Source organism: Cynocephalus volans, chromosome 7, assembly GCF_027409185.1.
Source record: "Cynocephalus volans isolate mCynVol1 chromosome 7, mCynVol1.pri, whole genome shotgun sequence".
NCBI classification, from domain to species: Eukaryota; Metazoa; Chordata; class Mammalia; order Dermoptera; family Cynocephalidae; genus Cynocephalus; species Cynocephalus volans.
The window spans coordinates 3,209,038-3,222,915 of record NC_084466.1 but is presented as its reverse complement, the minus strand read 5'-3'; the positions used below and the strand labels follow the sequence as shown (position 1 = coordinate 3,222,915).

The 13,878-nt window shown below is 37.2% G+C and overlaps 1 protein-coding gene across 2 annotated transcripts in view; it reads right to left on the bottom strand.

Moving 5' to 3' along the window:
• ANKRD10 (ankyrin repeat domain 10) overlaps positions 1 to 13,878 on the bottom strand; it is a 33,154-nt gene that overhangs the window by 2,266 nt on the left and 17,010 nt on the right. For both annotated transcript variants that reach the window (XM_063103286.1, XM_063103287.1), the window contains exons 4-5: positions 11,682 to 11,917; positions 3,233 to 3,328 (exon numbers count right to left, since the gene is read on the bottom strand). In XM_063103286.1, the coding sequence (XP_062959356.1) occupies positions 3,233 to 3,328; positions 11,682 to 11,917 (332 nt within the window). The remainder of the gene's footprint in view (positions 1 to 3,232; positions 3,329 to 11,681; positions 11,918 to 13,878) is intronic.

Genomic DNA, 13,878 nt, shown 5'->3' with positions numbered 1-13,878 from the left:
TGACCAGCAAGGAACTGTGAATACCAATGAGCCTCATGAACACAGTCTGGACCAACAGCACATTCTCAACAGTTTCTTCTGGGTCCAGCAAGTGGAGTGACTGACAGCCAAGGTTTCATGTTATTAGGTTACTTTCAAAAACCACTTATGTTGGAAAAAATGCTGACAGTTTAGTCTGCACATGGACATCTATTAGGAGAAAGATGTCTTACGGGAAAGGAGTCAATCACAAAATGCTTGGGCACGCTGGGGTAGGCAATGACAAGTTATTTTTCTGCATATTGGAACCCGAGAATTAATGTTCATGTTCATAGAAATTCACAGAGCAATACACAGAATGAACTACAATTATCTCTTGCTTGGTAATATTAAATTTTATCTCAATATTCTGTGCCATCAAAGGAAGGCATAATATTAAATATAGAAGAGCTCAGTTCTAATAGCTTTTAGAATAAAGACATCCTAAATACATAGTTACCCTAATTATGTCATATACTGTGTTACTCTCCCCAAGAAGGGCTTCGTTTCTGTCTCACAACCTAGGTACTTCTGACAGAGGTTTTTGCGTGTCCTGTAAGTCTTCCTGCCAACAAAAGATCTTGTTCAATGAACAAAAACATCTCCTAAACATTACATCAATCATTAATTTTTTGGCAATTAAAGCAAAAATCTGTTTAATAACTGCTATGAATTCTTCAGATGATAACATATTTTTTTCAAATTAAAATGACAGTTTTTCTATTTATTTAAAACTCAACTAGAGAACAAGTGTTTCAAGGACTAAGTATAAAATACAAACAAAAAAAGGAAACAAGTTATTTCCAGGAAAAATGTATATTAATAAAAAAAAAGTACAGGCACATCTCAGAGATACGGAGGGTTCAGTTCCAGACCAGTCCAATAAAGCAAATACCTCAATAAAGCGGGTCGCACACACTTTGTGGTTTCCAAGTGCATACAGAAATTATGTTTACGCTATGGTCTAGTACGTGTACAATAGCATGTCTGAAAAATGCACATAGCTTAACTTAAAAATGGTAGATAAATGGCACTGATAGACTTGCTTGATGCAGGGTTGCCACAAACCTTTGCAAGAAACGCAGTACCTGTGACGTGCACGAGCGAAGCACAGTGAACTGAGGTGTGCCTGTGTACACCATCTCCCCTAGCTGAGAAAACTCAAATACAGTGTGCCAACCTTGATAGCTACTAATGTTCCCTGTGTATACACAGTTTTATACTGAAAGGATAAAGCAGAACTTTTCTTTACTGCCCAGTAAATTCATTCCATTATTTAATCTCAAAGTCAAGATTAGGTGATCACCTCATATTGTTACAAAAAAATCTAATGAAACCGAGCACAGGAACAGCAGACGTCCCGGAGACGTAACCCGGCTGTGGGACTGGTGCGCTTCTGGCCCTCCTTTCCTCCGCTCCTCCTTCCTGTCTCGCCTGCCTGCCCAGCTCCTCCTTGGGTTCCTCCAGCATCCTGAGGACACAATGCAGGCAGCCAGGACGGGCCTGGGGGTGACGCTTCTGACAACATCCTGCCTCCCTTCCAGCTGATCCAACATGGGAAGACCTGGATGTATGAGAAAGCTCTCTCCTCCTGAGTCTTTTGAGGACACAAGTACTGTGGACTTCATCCTGAGTCTCAAACTAGGGGCATTTAAAACATGAAAACATTGTTTGTACAGAGTTTTTAAAAAACGCATCAACCTTGAAAATAATTTCACCAAACAACAACAACAAAAAAATATGAAGTTACTTTTAAGTATTTAATGGACAGCTGCCTGACTTCTGTGATGATTCTCAGGGGACAGAGGAGGCCGTTCCCTGTACCTTTTAGTGGACATGGAATGCTCTTTCACGGAAGGAAAGCTGCAAGTGGCCTCCAATGACTCAACCTATCTGTCCATTCAGTAAGACAGTTCTACATATCACGTGAAGGAAAACGTGTGGGCTGCTTACGTGACAACTCATACACGGGATGACTAGGCTTGGAAGGACGCATGGCCTTTCAACAAAATGCTCCAGGCTGCTATGCTAGTAGTTTAACATGAAAATGCAAGGAGCTGATGTCTTAAGAATAATGATTATTTTTGCCTATTCAAAAGCATGTAGCAATGTCGTTTTCTTCAAAAGCATGCTTTGAGTTTTGTTATAGACCCTGACTATAGAAAACCTATTATTTTTTATATGTACTATTCAATCAATTTCCCTTGGAAATTCTACCCATTTAATTATTTGGCATAAAACTCTGCCCCTCCCTAACAATTCTGTAGCTTCTAGAAAGATATACACATTTCCTTTTCATTTTAATGAACAGAAATGATTTTTTCATGTGGATTTGGGAAACAAAATACATAATCTTTTATTCCCAGTTAAGATAGACATAATAATGAAACAAACAAAAAAACGAGGATCTATTTCTAAATATATTAACACATTAAGAGAATAGTTAAAATGTTCTTGTGGTCATGTAAATAAATGAACGTTAGAAAAAAGCATTAGTAAATGGATAAATCTTTTATAGATATTCTAAATGCTAGAAGAAACTGAGCTTTTAAAGCCTTTTGAAAACTGAAAATAGAACTGTTTTAATATACCAAAAACTTTAATGTATGAAATGTGTTTTGTGAAACATGGAGCATTTTAACAGACCCAGAGTGAATGCCACAGAAACCGTAACAACCGAGAGTGCTGGGTAAAAGATTCCATGCTGACTGGGTTACCAGTGAAAGCTACACTTACTAGTTCTCAATGTTTACAGCTAGTTGTCCTCTTTGCAACATAGGGCTCTGAAAATACTAGCAACAGCATGGTCAGTATAGTCACCCAAAGGTCATGTGTCAGAAAATTAAAAATAAAAATTTCATCAAAAATAAGCAAGGCACATTAAACAAGTTTCAAATCAAAATAGGAAGATTGCACTTATATTTTTCATATCCATAGAGTGCACCAAAAACGCATAACCTGTATCTACAGACTTGTCCAAGATACGCAAATAATAACATTTTTAAAGACACTAGACAACAAAGTGCAAAAAAGTTTAAGAGAAACTTATGTTAGAAATAATACGCATACTGATTCTTGCAACGACAAGGGGTTTGCATTGCTGAAACAGTATATATTTCTATTTCTTTTGGTCCAACAGAACCACTCTCCTGTTGTTTGGTGTCTTCGACCATTGGATTGTTGTTGCAGCTAACAGGAAACTGTCCACTCCCACCTGTTACAACAGCCAACTCTCTATCAATGTGCATTTTGTCAGCATCGTCTTCTGTCTCACCATTCACTAGTGACATGGCATAATCCAAACTTTGAGCTGTACAGAAAACAAAGACTGTTTTAGATTCCTTTGAACACACAACATTTTAAGACACATGTTTTTCATTCCTTTCTGTCACCAGAGAATGCTTTAAAACTAAAATAATTCAAATATCTATAGATTGCTAATGAACATAGCTCACTACCGGAAACTTACTTTTCCACAACACACAAAAAAATTCTTTAAATGTGCAGTTTCAATTGGAAGTCATGAAATTTCAGATACCTATTCTAGATTTATTTGATGACAGAAATTCTAACTTTAAGGCTGTTATTTGGAGAACATAAAGTGGTCATACAACTTAGAGACAATTCTTGACTTCTTTTTCCAAATTCAGCAAATGTTTTTTAAAAGAAATACTTACGACAATTCTTAAGTAACATAAAACCCTTAAAACAGTACTAAGATTTATAAACATTCACTAATTCCATGAACAAAAAGTAATGAGATTTAAAGCAACTCTGTCAATATTGCCCCAGAGTGGCATTTGATCTGAGCAACAAAATACAATAAAATTGAAGACATACATTAAAAAGTCCTGGCTCAAAGACATTTGGAGCTGAAGCTACCTACATGTGCACATTGCTTACAAGACTATCATTCTCTGTATTTTTGAGATGCTAATGCACATATCTAATCACTTTCCCTCCAAGTAATGCATACTCTGCACAAACACTTCTTCCCCCAAACCCTACAAGTCCTCACTTCACAAAAGCGGCCACTGTCACTCAATGGATGGTTTCTAGTCTTAATAAAAATGTTTCTACCAAAAAGGATCCTAAAAGACCACTGTTAACACCTTGCTTTATTCACTGACCATGGTATGAAACCCACATCAACTACTTTAAAGATAATCTTTAATCTGCTTATGGCTATACTATAGTTCACCTTACCAAATTCCCTGCATCTGTCTGCGTTGCCTCCCTCCTCTCTCCTATCATGAAATAACATAATCAACATCCTCTTAAGTGCATCTTTGTGCACACACTCCTGGTTTATGATGCAAATGCCTACAATTATTTCCAGCACACACACACACACACACACCAAATAACTGTCAGTGCTAAATATTTCTTTCAAATAAACATTTAAAAATAGGGGGAATTGAACTTTGCAGCTTTAATTAGTTCTATTTTTAGAGGCACATGAGTCATTTTCAGTTATATATACCAGTTCCAGATTATTTGCCAAAGATGCTACTGTACAGAACAAGAAACCCAATTTCTGAATGAATAGTATCTAGGAGGGTATATAACAGTGTGATTTGTGTAGCGGGGAAAATAAGTAGAAGTCTACACATGTAAACAGCCAAAAGCATTCTTCAAACATGGGTGCTTTAAAAACTGTGGATTTTAGTCTTTTTCACTCAAGCTTTTCTTTACCCTCCATAGGTCCAAAATCGATGACAGGGCTCTACTTTCACTACAAAACAGGTACTTTCAAAAAATCAGTGGTAAACAGAGCATCTTAAAGAAAAAAATTGGGGGAGAAGGTGGAGGAGTAAACTCCCCTAAGTGTGCCAGGTGACAAGGTCCTCAACACCCTCCAGGGCATCCTTCCTGCATTCAGAGATGAGGACCCTGCAGTCAGTGGTGGGCAGGGTGTTCCTGTCCACTCTGCACTGCCTGCTAAGCTGAGCTCACTGGGAGTAAGGCGCAGACAGCTTTACGTATCTATGCACCTACGGTCTGGTTTTGTTTTAGAATTCAGAGGCCAGTGTTCCTTGGGTAAAGCGACAACGAGAGGTTATACTTGCGGCTTCGTATCTCTGAAAAGCAGGTTTAAAAAAAATCCTTTTGACAAGATGTGAGGACAAGACAAAAAAAAAAAAAAAAAAAAAACTGTGAAAGCAGGGATTCTTGTCTTTTCATTCACTCAGCCCAGTGCCCATATCAACAAAGAAAGCCCACTCAACAGCCAGATCAAACAAAACACTGAAAGTAGACAAAAACCACGAAGAGTAACGGGAGTATGCAGCAATCAAAGCTGAAGAATGACCATCATTCCAGGCAAGCAGGTTCTGCAGGGGAAGCGAGGCCTGAGGGCAGACCTGCCACTAGGGGGCAGAAGAGCTGCAGCAAGGGGACCTTGGGGAGAAACTAAATGAAGGACTGAGGCACAGACCCGTTTCAAAGCAAAAATGAATCTCTTAACAAGAGAAGTAGGCAGTGACCAGGGACTTCTGAAATGGCTCTGTTTAGCAGATGCATCTTTTATTAATGCAGATGGCTCCTCATTAATAAGGCAGGATGAAAATAAATGGCTTTCTTTCACATTTTAGCATTTAGGAAACCCTAATGTGGGAACGTTAACACAGACACCCTGGAATCTCATCATTTCTCCAGTGTTTGCAGCGTCTCTCCCGTGGTCTGCCACCCAAACCTTGGGCAATACTATTTCATACTAATGCCTTCACTTCTTTACTCCAAGCACCTAAAAATAAACATCACTCAGTTGGCTGGATGGAGGTATGAAGGTTGCGATTATTTACTTCTAAAAACTGTATGTCAGAAGCCACAAAATTAAAACTGGCCTCTCAGTTTTTAAAGACACTGGATCAGGACTCAACTCTGGTTGTTGCCTCCTCCCACAACGAAAGACTGCCACCTATGGCACTTTCTCCCCACAAGCTCACCTGCCATTGCTAAAGGAATCACTTAAACACGACACGCTGCACTTGAGAAAGGTGACCTGGATACACACTTCAGAAAACATCTTCTTCCAAAATTACCAATTTTTATTCTACTTACGTTTTGGAAAGGAAACACTTTCTCTTTCCATTATTCCTATTGACTTCCACAGTTGGAAAAACTGCTGAACATTTCTGAAAACGTTACATAATAGGACAACTTTCTAAAAATGTCCTCACCTTTTGACTGCTGAAGCAGGCATCTATTGAGAAGACAGGTTTCCAAGCCACATTAGACAGAAAACTATCTAGGACTGGCTCCAAACCTCCCAGCCTCCATCCCCCAAGGGCACAACCATGGTCAGGTGTGACAACTTGCCATCACTAGGAGATGGTACATGCCACCAGCTAAGAAACCCCTCATTTTCAACCTTGGGTGAAAGGAGAGGTACTCCATTTGGGGCTGGTGCCTGCGACAACTCAGCAGTCTGCATATTTTCATCTAAAACTTGAGAGTGGGACAAAATCCCTAAAGCCAGTTCTCAGCAAGACTCTAAAACTACATGAACTATTTATGATTAAGCAACTAGAAAACGTGGAATAGGTCTTATCCAATTTTAAAAGCCAGGGAAAGTCGGCTGCACTAGAGAAGTGACACAATTGGACACAAAGGCAATGCCTTTATGTAGATATTTTAGTGCCAACTAGGCTGAGTTAGGATGCACTCAGGTTTACTACTTATACTGACATGCAGAACATGTACATGAAAACAAGACTTTAATTGCCAGGAACACTTGCAAATATACCTAGGGCTAGTGGAAAAACCAAAAGAAAACACCTAATCAAGCCTATTTAACTTTAAAGGCAAATAAATCCCTTAATAGGCAGAAGTAGTACTCTATACGGTCTTATATTTTAAGACTAAGTGCTCTAATTGGCTAACAGGGCATTACTTCCAAGACCTATCCCAATCAGGTTATGTCCCCTAGGACAAAGCAGGAGACAACCATTTTACATGTACAAAACCTGCCAAGTAGTTCCATAAAATCAATATTAAGTGTGGTTTGGGATTGACTAGTAACCTACATTCTGCTGTCTCCAGGTGCTATGCAGAAGGGTTCCAAGCACTGGTCCACGACCCTTAGAGAGGTGGCCAGGTGCTGCAGGACACCTCAAGCCCCTGTGGCTTTCCACTGAACTGAGTGCCTCCCTCTACTGAGAATGCTAACCACTGGGGAAGAAGCTTCACTTTCCCTGTTCAAGGAACAAGAAAATCGTCCCCTTTGCGGTTTCCCACCAGCCATTATTAAACAGAACTGTTCTTTGCTCTGCTATAGCACATTTTACTCAAATATCTATTTTTTTCTTAGAAAGGTCCTGTTAAAATAAAAATAGCACTCAAGGCGACCTTTTGTGGGACTTGGACACCTGCCCCGGCATGAATTCTAGCCATGGGCAGGAAGGAAGCAGCACCAGCGCTTTGAGAAGAAAAGACTAAAAGGGATTTAAGGTTCTGTTCAAAGAACACAGGAGGGAAAGTGCACGTGAAGTAGACTATTCTCAAGGACATGTGCAAGTCTCAGTTTTGTTTCAACTGTGGCATCCACAACTGCATGGAGAACAAATCAGGTGTGTGAGGTTTGCTGAATTCAAGACTGAAACAAATCTTTCAGTATAATTCAGATTGTATTTATAAGGTGTCACGTCTTTAGGGATCAAGACAAAAACAAATAGCTCTTCCCTGCAAATCTGAGAAATCTGACATCAGAAGTTAAAGTGATATATATATAACTAGAAGGAACTAAATTAAAAACGTACTCCTGGGAGGCATTTGATTTCTTGACTCTCATGTTTCAATTAGGCAACGCCCATCATGTAATAAACTTACTGGTCACACCTGCCCTCCCTTCCTTTAGTTCAACATGAACAATTAAAACAGAAAAATGGAGATTCTCTATCCATCTTTAACTCATCCTGGGAAAAAGTGTGCCGAGAAACTTTTCGCTAATTTTACACTAAGTCATAATGTTGTAGATATTTTTCCCCCCGAAAGTTTTTATATTAAATACCTACACATTATGGATGAGATTCTGAGATCAGTAACATACCCATATGATTAAAACAGAACTGTTAAGTCCACTTAATGCTTGAGATCTGATATCACCACAGCCTACATCTTATGGCAGCACTTTCCACAGTTATTAAAGGTTTTCTAACTCACACTAGGTCTTAGGACTCTAGACCTCTAATGAAAACATTATTAACAAGATGATGTTTTCCTTCACGGGAGAGACTGGCATTCTTTTCTAACCAGGTTCACCGATAATTTTCACAAGTTTCCAAGGAATACATATACCAATAATTGTACTGAGTAATCCCTGAAAGTTAACTAGGATCACTAACAAACCTGAACTGACTTGTGCACAGCAGGTGCAGCTGCAGTCCTGAAGTCCATCTGTCACACCATCTTGCACGAATGTTGATAAACAGAAAAACTGTATGCTGATGCTTGTCTGCACCATCCTGAATGAACAAAATTCCACGCTGGGGAAAATATTACCCCCAAATACTTTTCAGCAAAACCAACTGCTCAAGTAACTTTGGGTTTCATTTCACCCTCCAGAGTTCATGTCCACATCTATTATGTCTGTATTCTGACCAAACTGCACTTTGATAATGACGTGAATGACTTTATGAAAGATATTTTAGAGTATAAAATGTTGTAGTATAACTTCCTTTCAAAAGACAGTTTATACTCAAGCAATACAAAAAGGCAAGTCATTATTATTTATTTAAGATCTTTTACATCAATATAGTTTATAAGGGAAAATTCCTCCAATTTAAAAGACTTGAAAGGAAAGCAGTTTACTGAGAGTAGACATATTCCTTTCTGTGGGGAACAGTAGGTATTTGCCAGACTCATGATTCCAAAGTCTATATATAGTCAAGATATTGTCCCAAGTGCCTTAAAAAAAAAAAAAAAGAAAGAAAAAAGCCAAAAAAATGACAACTTAAACTCTTGTAAATATTTTTATATGTGAAGTTATTCAAAAAAGCATTTTATATGCATCTGGTACGTAAAGAAAAAATACTTATTTTTACTCTGGCATGAGAACCAAAAAGTTATCTAATAAAATGAATAATTAAGATTGACACAACTTAAGCTCACACACACTTAAGCAGCAAATCAAAACAAAATCCCAGAAATTATAATGAAAACAAACTAAAGCAGCCCATCTTAAACTGCAAACTAAAAAACTGTTCAAAAATGGAAATAATTATCTAATCAAATCAAGAAAAACTTCATTTAGAACATACAGGTATTTGGGGGTGGGAGGGAACCACCTCTTTGCTCCCCATACAGGAAAGAAAAAGGAGTGATGGGTTGAAGATGGCATGAATCTGTCTATGCTCACACAAATACAAAATTAAAAATAATACACATACAACCAAGTGACATGTGAGACAAACCTTAGATTTGTCAACTACATAAAGGACTGAACTATTAGGAAGCTTTAGGAAATTAGTAATCAATGTCATGGTCAGTAAACGAATTAGAAAAGCTAGGGAATAGCAGCTTTGAAGTAACATACATCTTGGTTTTAACAAAGATTTCTACTGTGATATTCACAGAAATATTATTCATCACTTAATGTGCATTTGAAAGAGTGGTTCAACCCTTTAGGTCTGCATAATTACTACCTCCAAAACTTAAATAAAAATGTTGGGCTTAACCCACATTTTCTTCTGAATTAGCACCCTCAGACTCAGGACCGGGAATGTGTGGTGTGGGACAGCTGCACAGCAAGTTCAATGAGCAAGCTATGAACCTCTAACCACTGGTCAACCAAATGAATCCTTGTCTAGATGAAAAAAACCCACAAAAACCCTGAAAACCAGCAAGACTCTTCAATGGAATCTGTGTAGTAACAAGGTTTAGGAAACTTAAGGAATCCTTCGAAACACTTTTCAGGACACTTAGGCAATGTGATATTGGCTGATTCAACTAACCTTAGAAACTGTGAAACTAGTTTTAAAAACTCTCTAGGCCATATTTGAGTCTGAATAGAGTGTTAAGTGACTTTTTAAAAACACCAAACGGAATGTAATATTTAACAGCAATGAGGGAATAAAAAACATGAACTAATTTTGAAGGATATTTAACTAAAAACCAACACACTGTGCACATACAGTTCACGCATGAGGGCATAACGAGGCCAACATGGAACACCACAACACTAACCAGGCGTTAAATGAAACTGCAAAGGATATTTTTAAAAAGTGAATGCTCTTGAAGGGCTTTTAAAATATTTTAGAGAAAATATACTAGAATATTATACAAATCAACGACAATGCTGAACAATACTTTACCATTAAAAACACCATTTTGAAGTGTATACATGCCTTCGTGCCATGCTTATGACTTCAACAGCATCTTTCTAGAAATTACTAGGCCCATAACTTATAAAAACCCTCAATTTGGTCAACCACTAAAGTTCATACATTCATTTCTACAAAAAAGTCACATAATCACAAGAGTTTTTACAGTGATAAGAATTAAATTGTGAAGTAGATAACACATTTTATCAACTTATAGGGAAAAAAATTGTTTCATCTGGATACACCCCAGTTAAGTAAAATGAAGTAAGCATTGGAAAGAGCATCATGTTTACCACACCAAATTTAGAGTGAACGAAGACCTCTAGTCTTTTAGGTAATTAACTGAGATTCACTTGTGTTTTCCTCATGCTATACTTGTACAGTTATTTTTTAAACCAAAGGACATGACTTTCTGTTTATTCTCATAAAATCTCATCTGAGTTCATAATTTTGATTGATTACACTCACATCTCTCCTTTTCTGTGTTCACTAAATATTCCTGCCAATATATCAATCTGTCTTCTGATTAAGACACAGATGTAATTTTTTTCCTGTATGAAAGGAAGGCTTTTTTTAACTTCAAGAGTAACTGGCTGGGCTGGCCTGTGGCTCACTTGGGAGAGCATGGTGCTGACAACACCAAGTTAAGGGTTAAGATCCCCTTACCAGTTATCTTAAAAAAAAAAAAAAAAAAAAAGTAACTAGCTGATTCTGCTTATATACAAACTCCAGAACAATCTTTAAAAAAAAAAAAAGATGAAAGAATACTTAAAAGTATAATAACTTACCTTAGAGACTTAAATCCTCAACGTCAAATTAACACACCAGACCTTGCTGCAATAAACGAACACATACTACCACATGGGGTACGGAGACCAAGTGAGGTCGAATCACGGTGCAAGTGGTAAAAGCATAGAAAACATTTACATTACCAAATGTGAAAATGTTTTACTGCCAGACCATCAACAATTTTTTAAGCTCTGGAACATTCACAAGAAACAAAAAAATCAGGCATGGTGGCAGGTTTTTTTAATAGTTATATTTCAAACAGATACAACAAATGAAAAAAATCTTAACTCGTGTGCGCACAGGCACTCAGAAAGTTACACACACATTTATGTCTGCGCCGTCACACTTCCCTCGCAACCCTCTCTTGATTAAGTGGCCCATCTTCACTGTGGCAACACAGGACAGACCTCCTCCAACACCACCTGAGAGTCCTCCAGGCCCATTGTCACCTGAAGAGAAGGTCTCATCTCACAGGTGCATTCAGCCATGAAAAGAAAACACGTTAAACAAAGGAAAAACTACCATGCCTTCCACCCCACAAAGCAACCTCACCTTCAGTTCTAGCTTTCTTTACTCCAAAGGATTCCGAACCTTCCAAGCATCTCTTTCGATTTGTTCCCACACTAGTGTGAGTAGGAAATACACTCTGGTGACCCCCATTTGAGGTGCCATTGTTATAGAAATGGTTCAGGTGACAATTCTGGAGGTTCAAGAGCAACTGGGCACACTCTCGGAAACCCTGGGTTTGTGCAATGTCTGCTGCAGTCAGGCCACTGGCATTTCTCAGGCTGTACAACACAAAAGCACGGAATTAGCTCCCACTCGTACCTGAGGCTGGTCTGCTCCTGCTGCACTGACTATCTATCTGAAGGTGACATGAAAGAGTAAACAAATCTACAGCAAATCTTCATTAAAGTAGTAGTTAATCACTCTAGCTCTGTAACTAACTTCTCTCATACACATTTGATTTCTAAGCAAGATTTGGGAGACAGTAATTTAAAAAAAATCAATATACGAAACTTTTAAAAAAGGCATCTTCCTATTTAACTTAAAATCATGTTTTATGTTAGTCTGAAGAATCTAAATTTATGCTAACTTCAGACTTAACTTGAATTCTATATTATCTGCACTTAATTTTAATAACCCATTCCTTTAGCTCGAGTAAAATCATAACAAACAAACATGTACTATATTGTCCATGGCATTCATAACTGGCTTCCTAAAAACAAAACTGCTTACCAACAGGAAGCCAGATTTTATGTTAACATGTGACACTATAAGTGGAAGTTTAGAAGGGTGTCCTGATGTTAAAATAACTTACCAAATTCCAGATCTAAGCTGAGTTTTTTTGTCTGTTTTTTGCCCTTGCTTATTAGGAAATCTACATTTTGGCATTTTAGAGCATTTGAGTAAATATTTCTTTGGAAAAGCCTTTCAATATTGTCCTAGGAATTCATTCTCTAGGCTAAAAATCTTAATAAAGAACCAACATCTTACTTGACTAATAACACTAAAAAGCAAAGGTCTTATGCCCTCTATAGCAGCTAAGACTCAGATTAAAGCAAGAAGTGGCAGCAGAACATATGAGAAAGATTTGAATAAAATAGAATAAGCTGTACTTGTAAACCTTAATTAGGATACTTAATTAAAACTGGGGGAACCAAAAGCAATTCCATGTTGAAGTTCCCCCGGAAGACAACACACACTGCTCTGTGAAATAAATCTATAAAAAAGCAAACATTCTGTTAGCTGCAGATTGATAAACTCAAATTGCAGAGGTACTAAACAGCAAAGATAGTGGCCATACCTGTTCAGCAAACTATGCTAGGTACATAGCAAAGAAGTGATCAAATAAAGGCTTTATTTTGTGTCATTAAAACAACCATTCCAGAAACCCTAATGTTCTTGTGTTTCTTAGGGTTATTGTTAATGCAAAAAATAAAAGTAAAAATAAAAAAATGTGAGAGTGAAAATTACAGAATTAGGGACAAATAATGTTTTTATTCATAAGGTTAACAACAGCCTTGTGGTATTATTTCCATCTGTCATACTCATAAAGCACCAACTTCAGAAATAAAAAATTAGTTGTTTTTAGACACTCACTAAACATGTCTCCATATTCTGAAGTATGAGATAAAGAAACGTATTATACATTCTGAGGACAAGCCCAAATCCAATCTGATCAGATATAAAACAGACAAGACTTGAGAATCCCAAAACCAACAAAGTTTTCTAAAAAATATAAGGCAGTTGTGTATAGGACTATTAGAAATTAAAATTGACATTTTATTTGGCATAAAACTTCATGGCTGTGAATTCTGATGAATATTATTCTAGCATTTTGTGATATTTTTATTTGATATGTTAACTAAATGAAAAGGAAACACTACAGTTTGGGCAGACTGAACTATATCAACTGCATGTGCACAAAATAAAGTCAACTTATTACTGAAATATACACAAATATTAAGTGTGTAGCCTAATCATACAGCTGGATGACTTTTTGTAAAAATGGTGTATTTCATTTTCAGAAGATATTAGAAGTGAAGATGGTCTAGAAAGGTCTACTCTGTCAAGAATATGAACAGAGAAGTAAGCTGCCATATGAAAATTTTAAAACTCTTCAAAATTTGAAAAGATAATGACTATGAACATAAGAAAAATTTTAAAAAGACAATTATTTCTATAGATAAGCATGGACCTGCTCTCTTTACTTAATATGAGGACAAATTAAAGTACTAAATAAAAC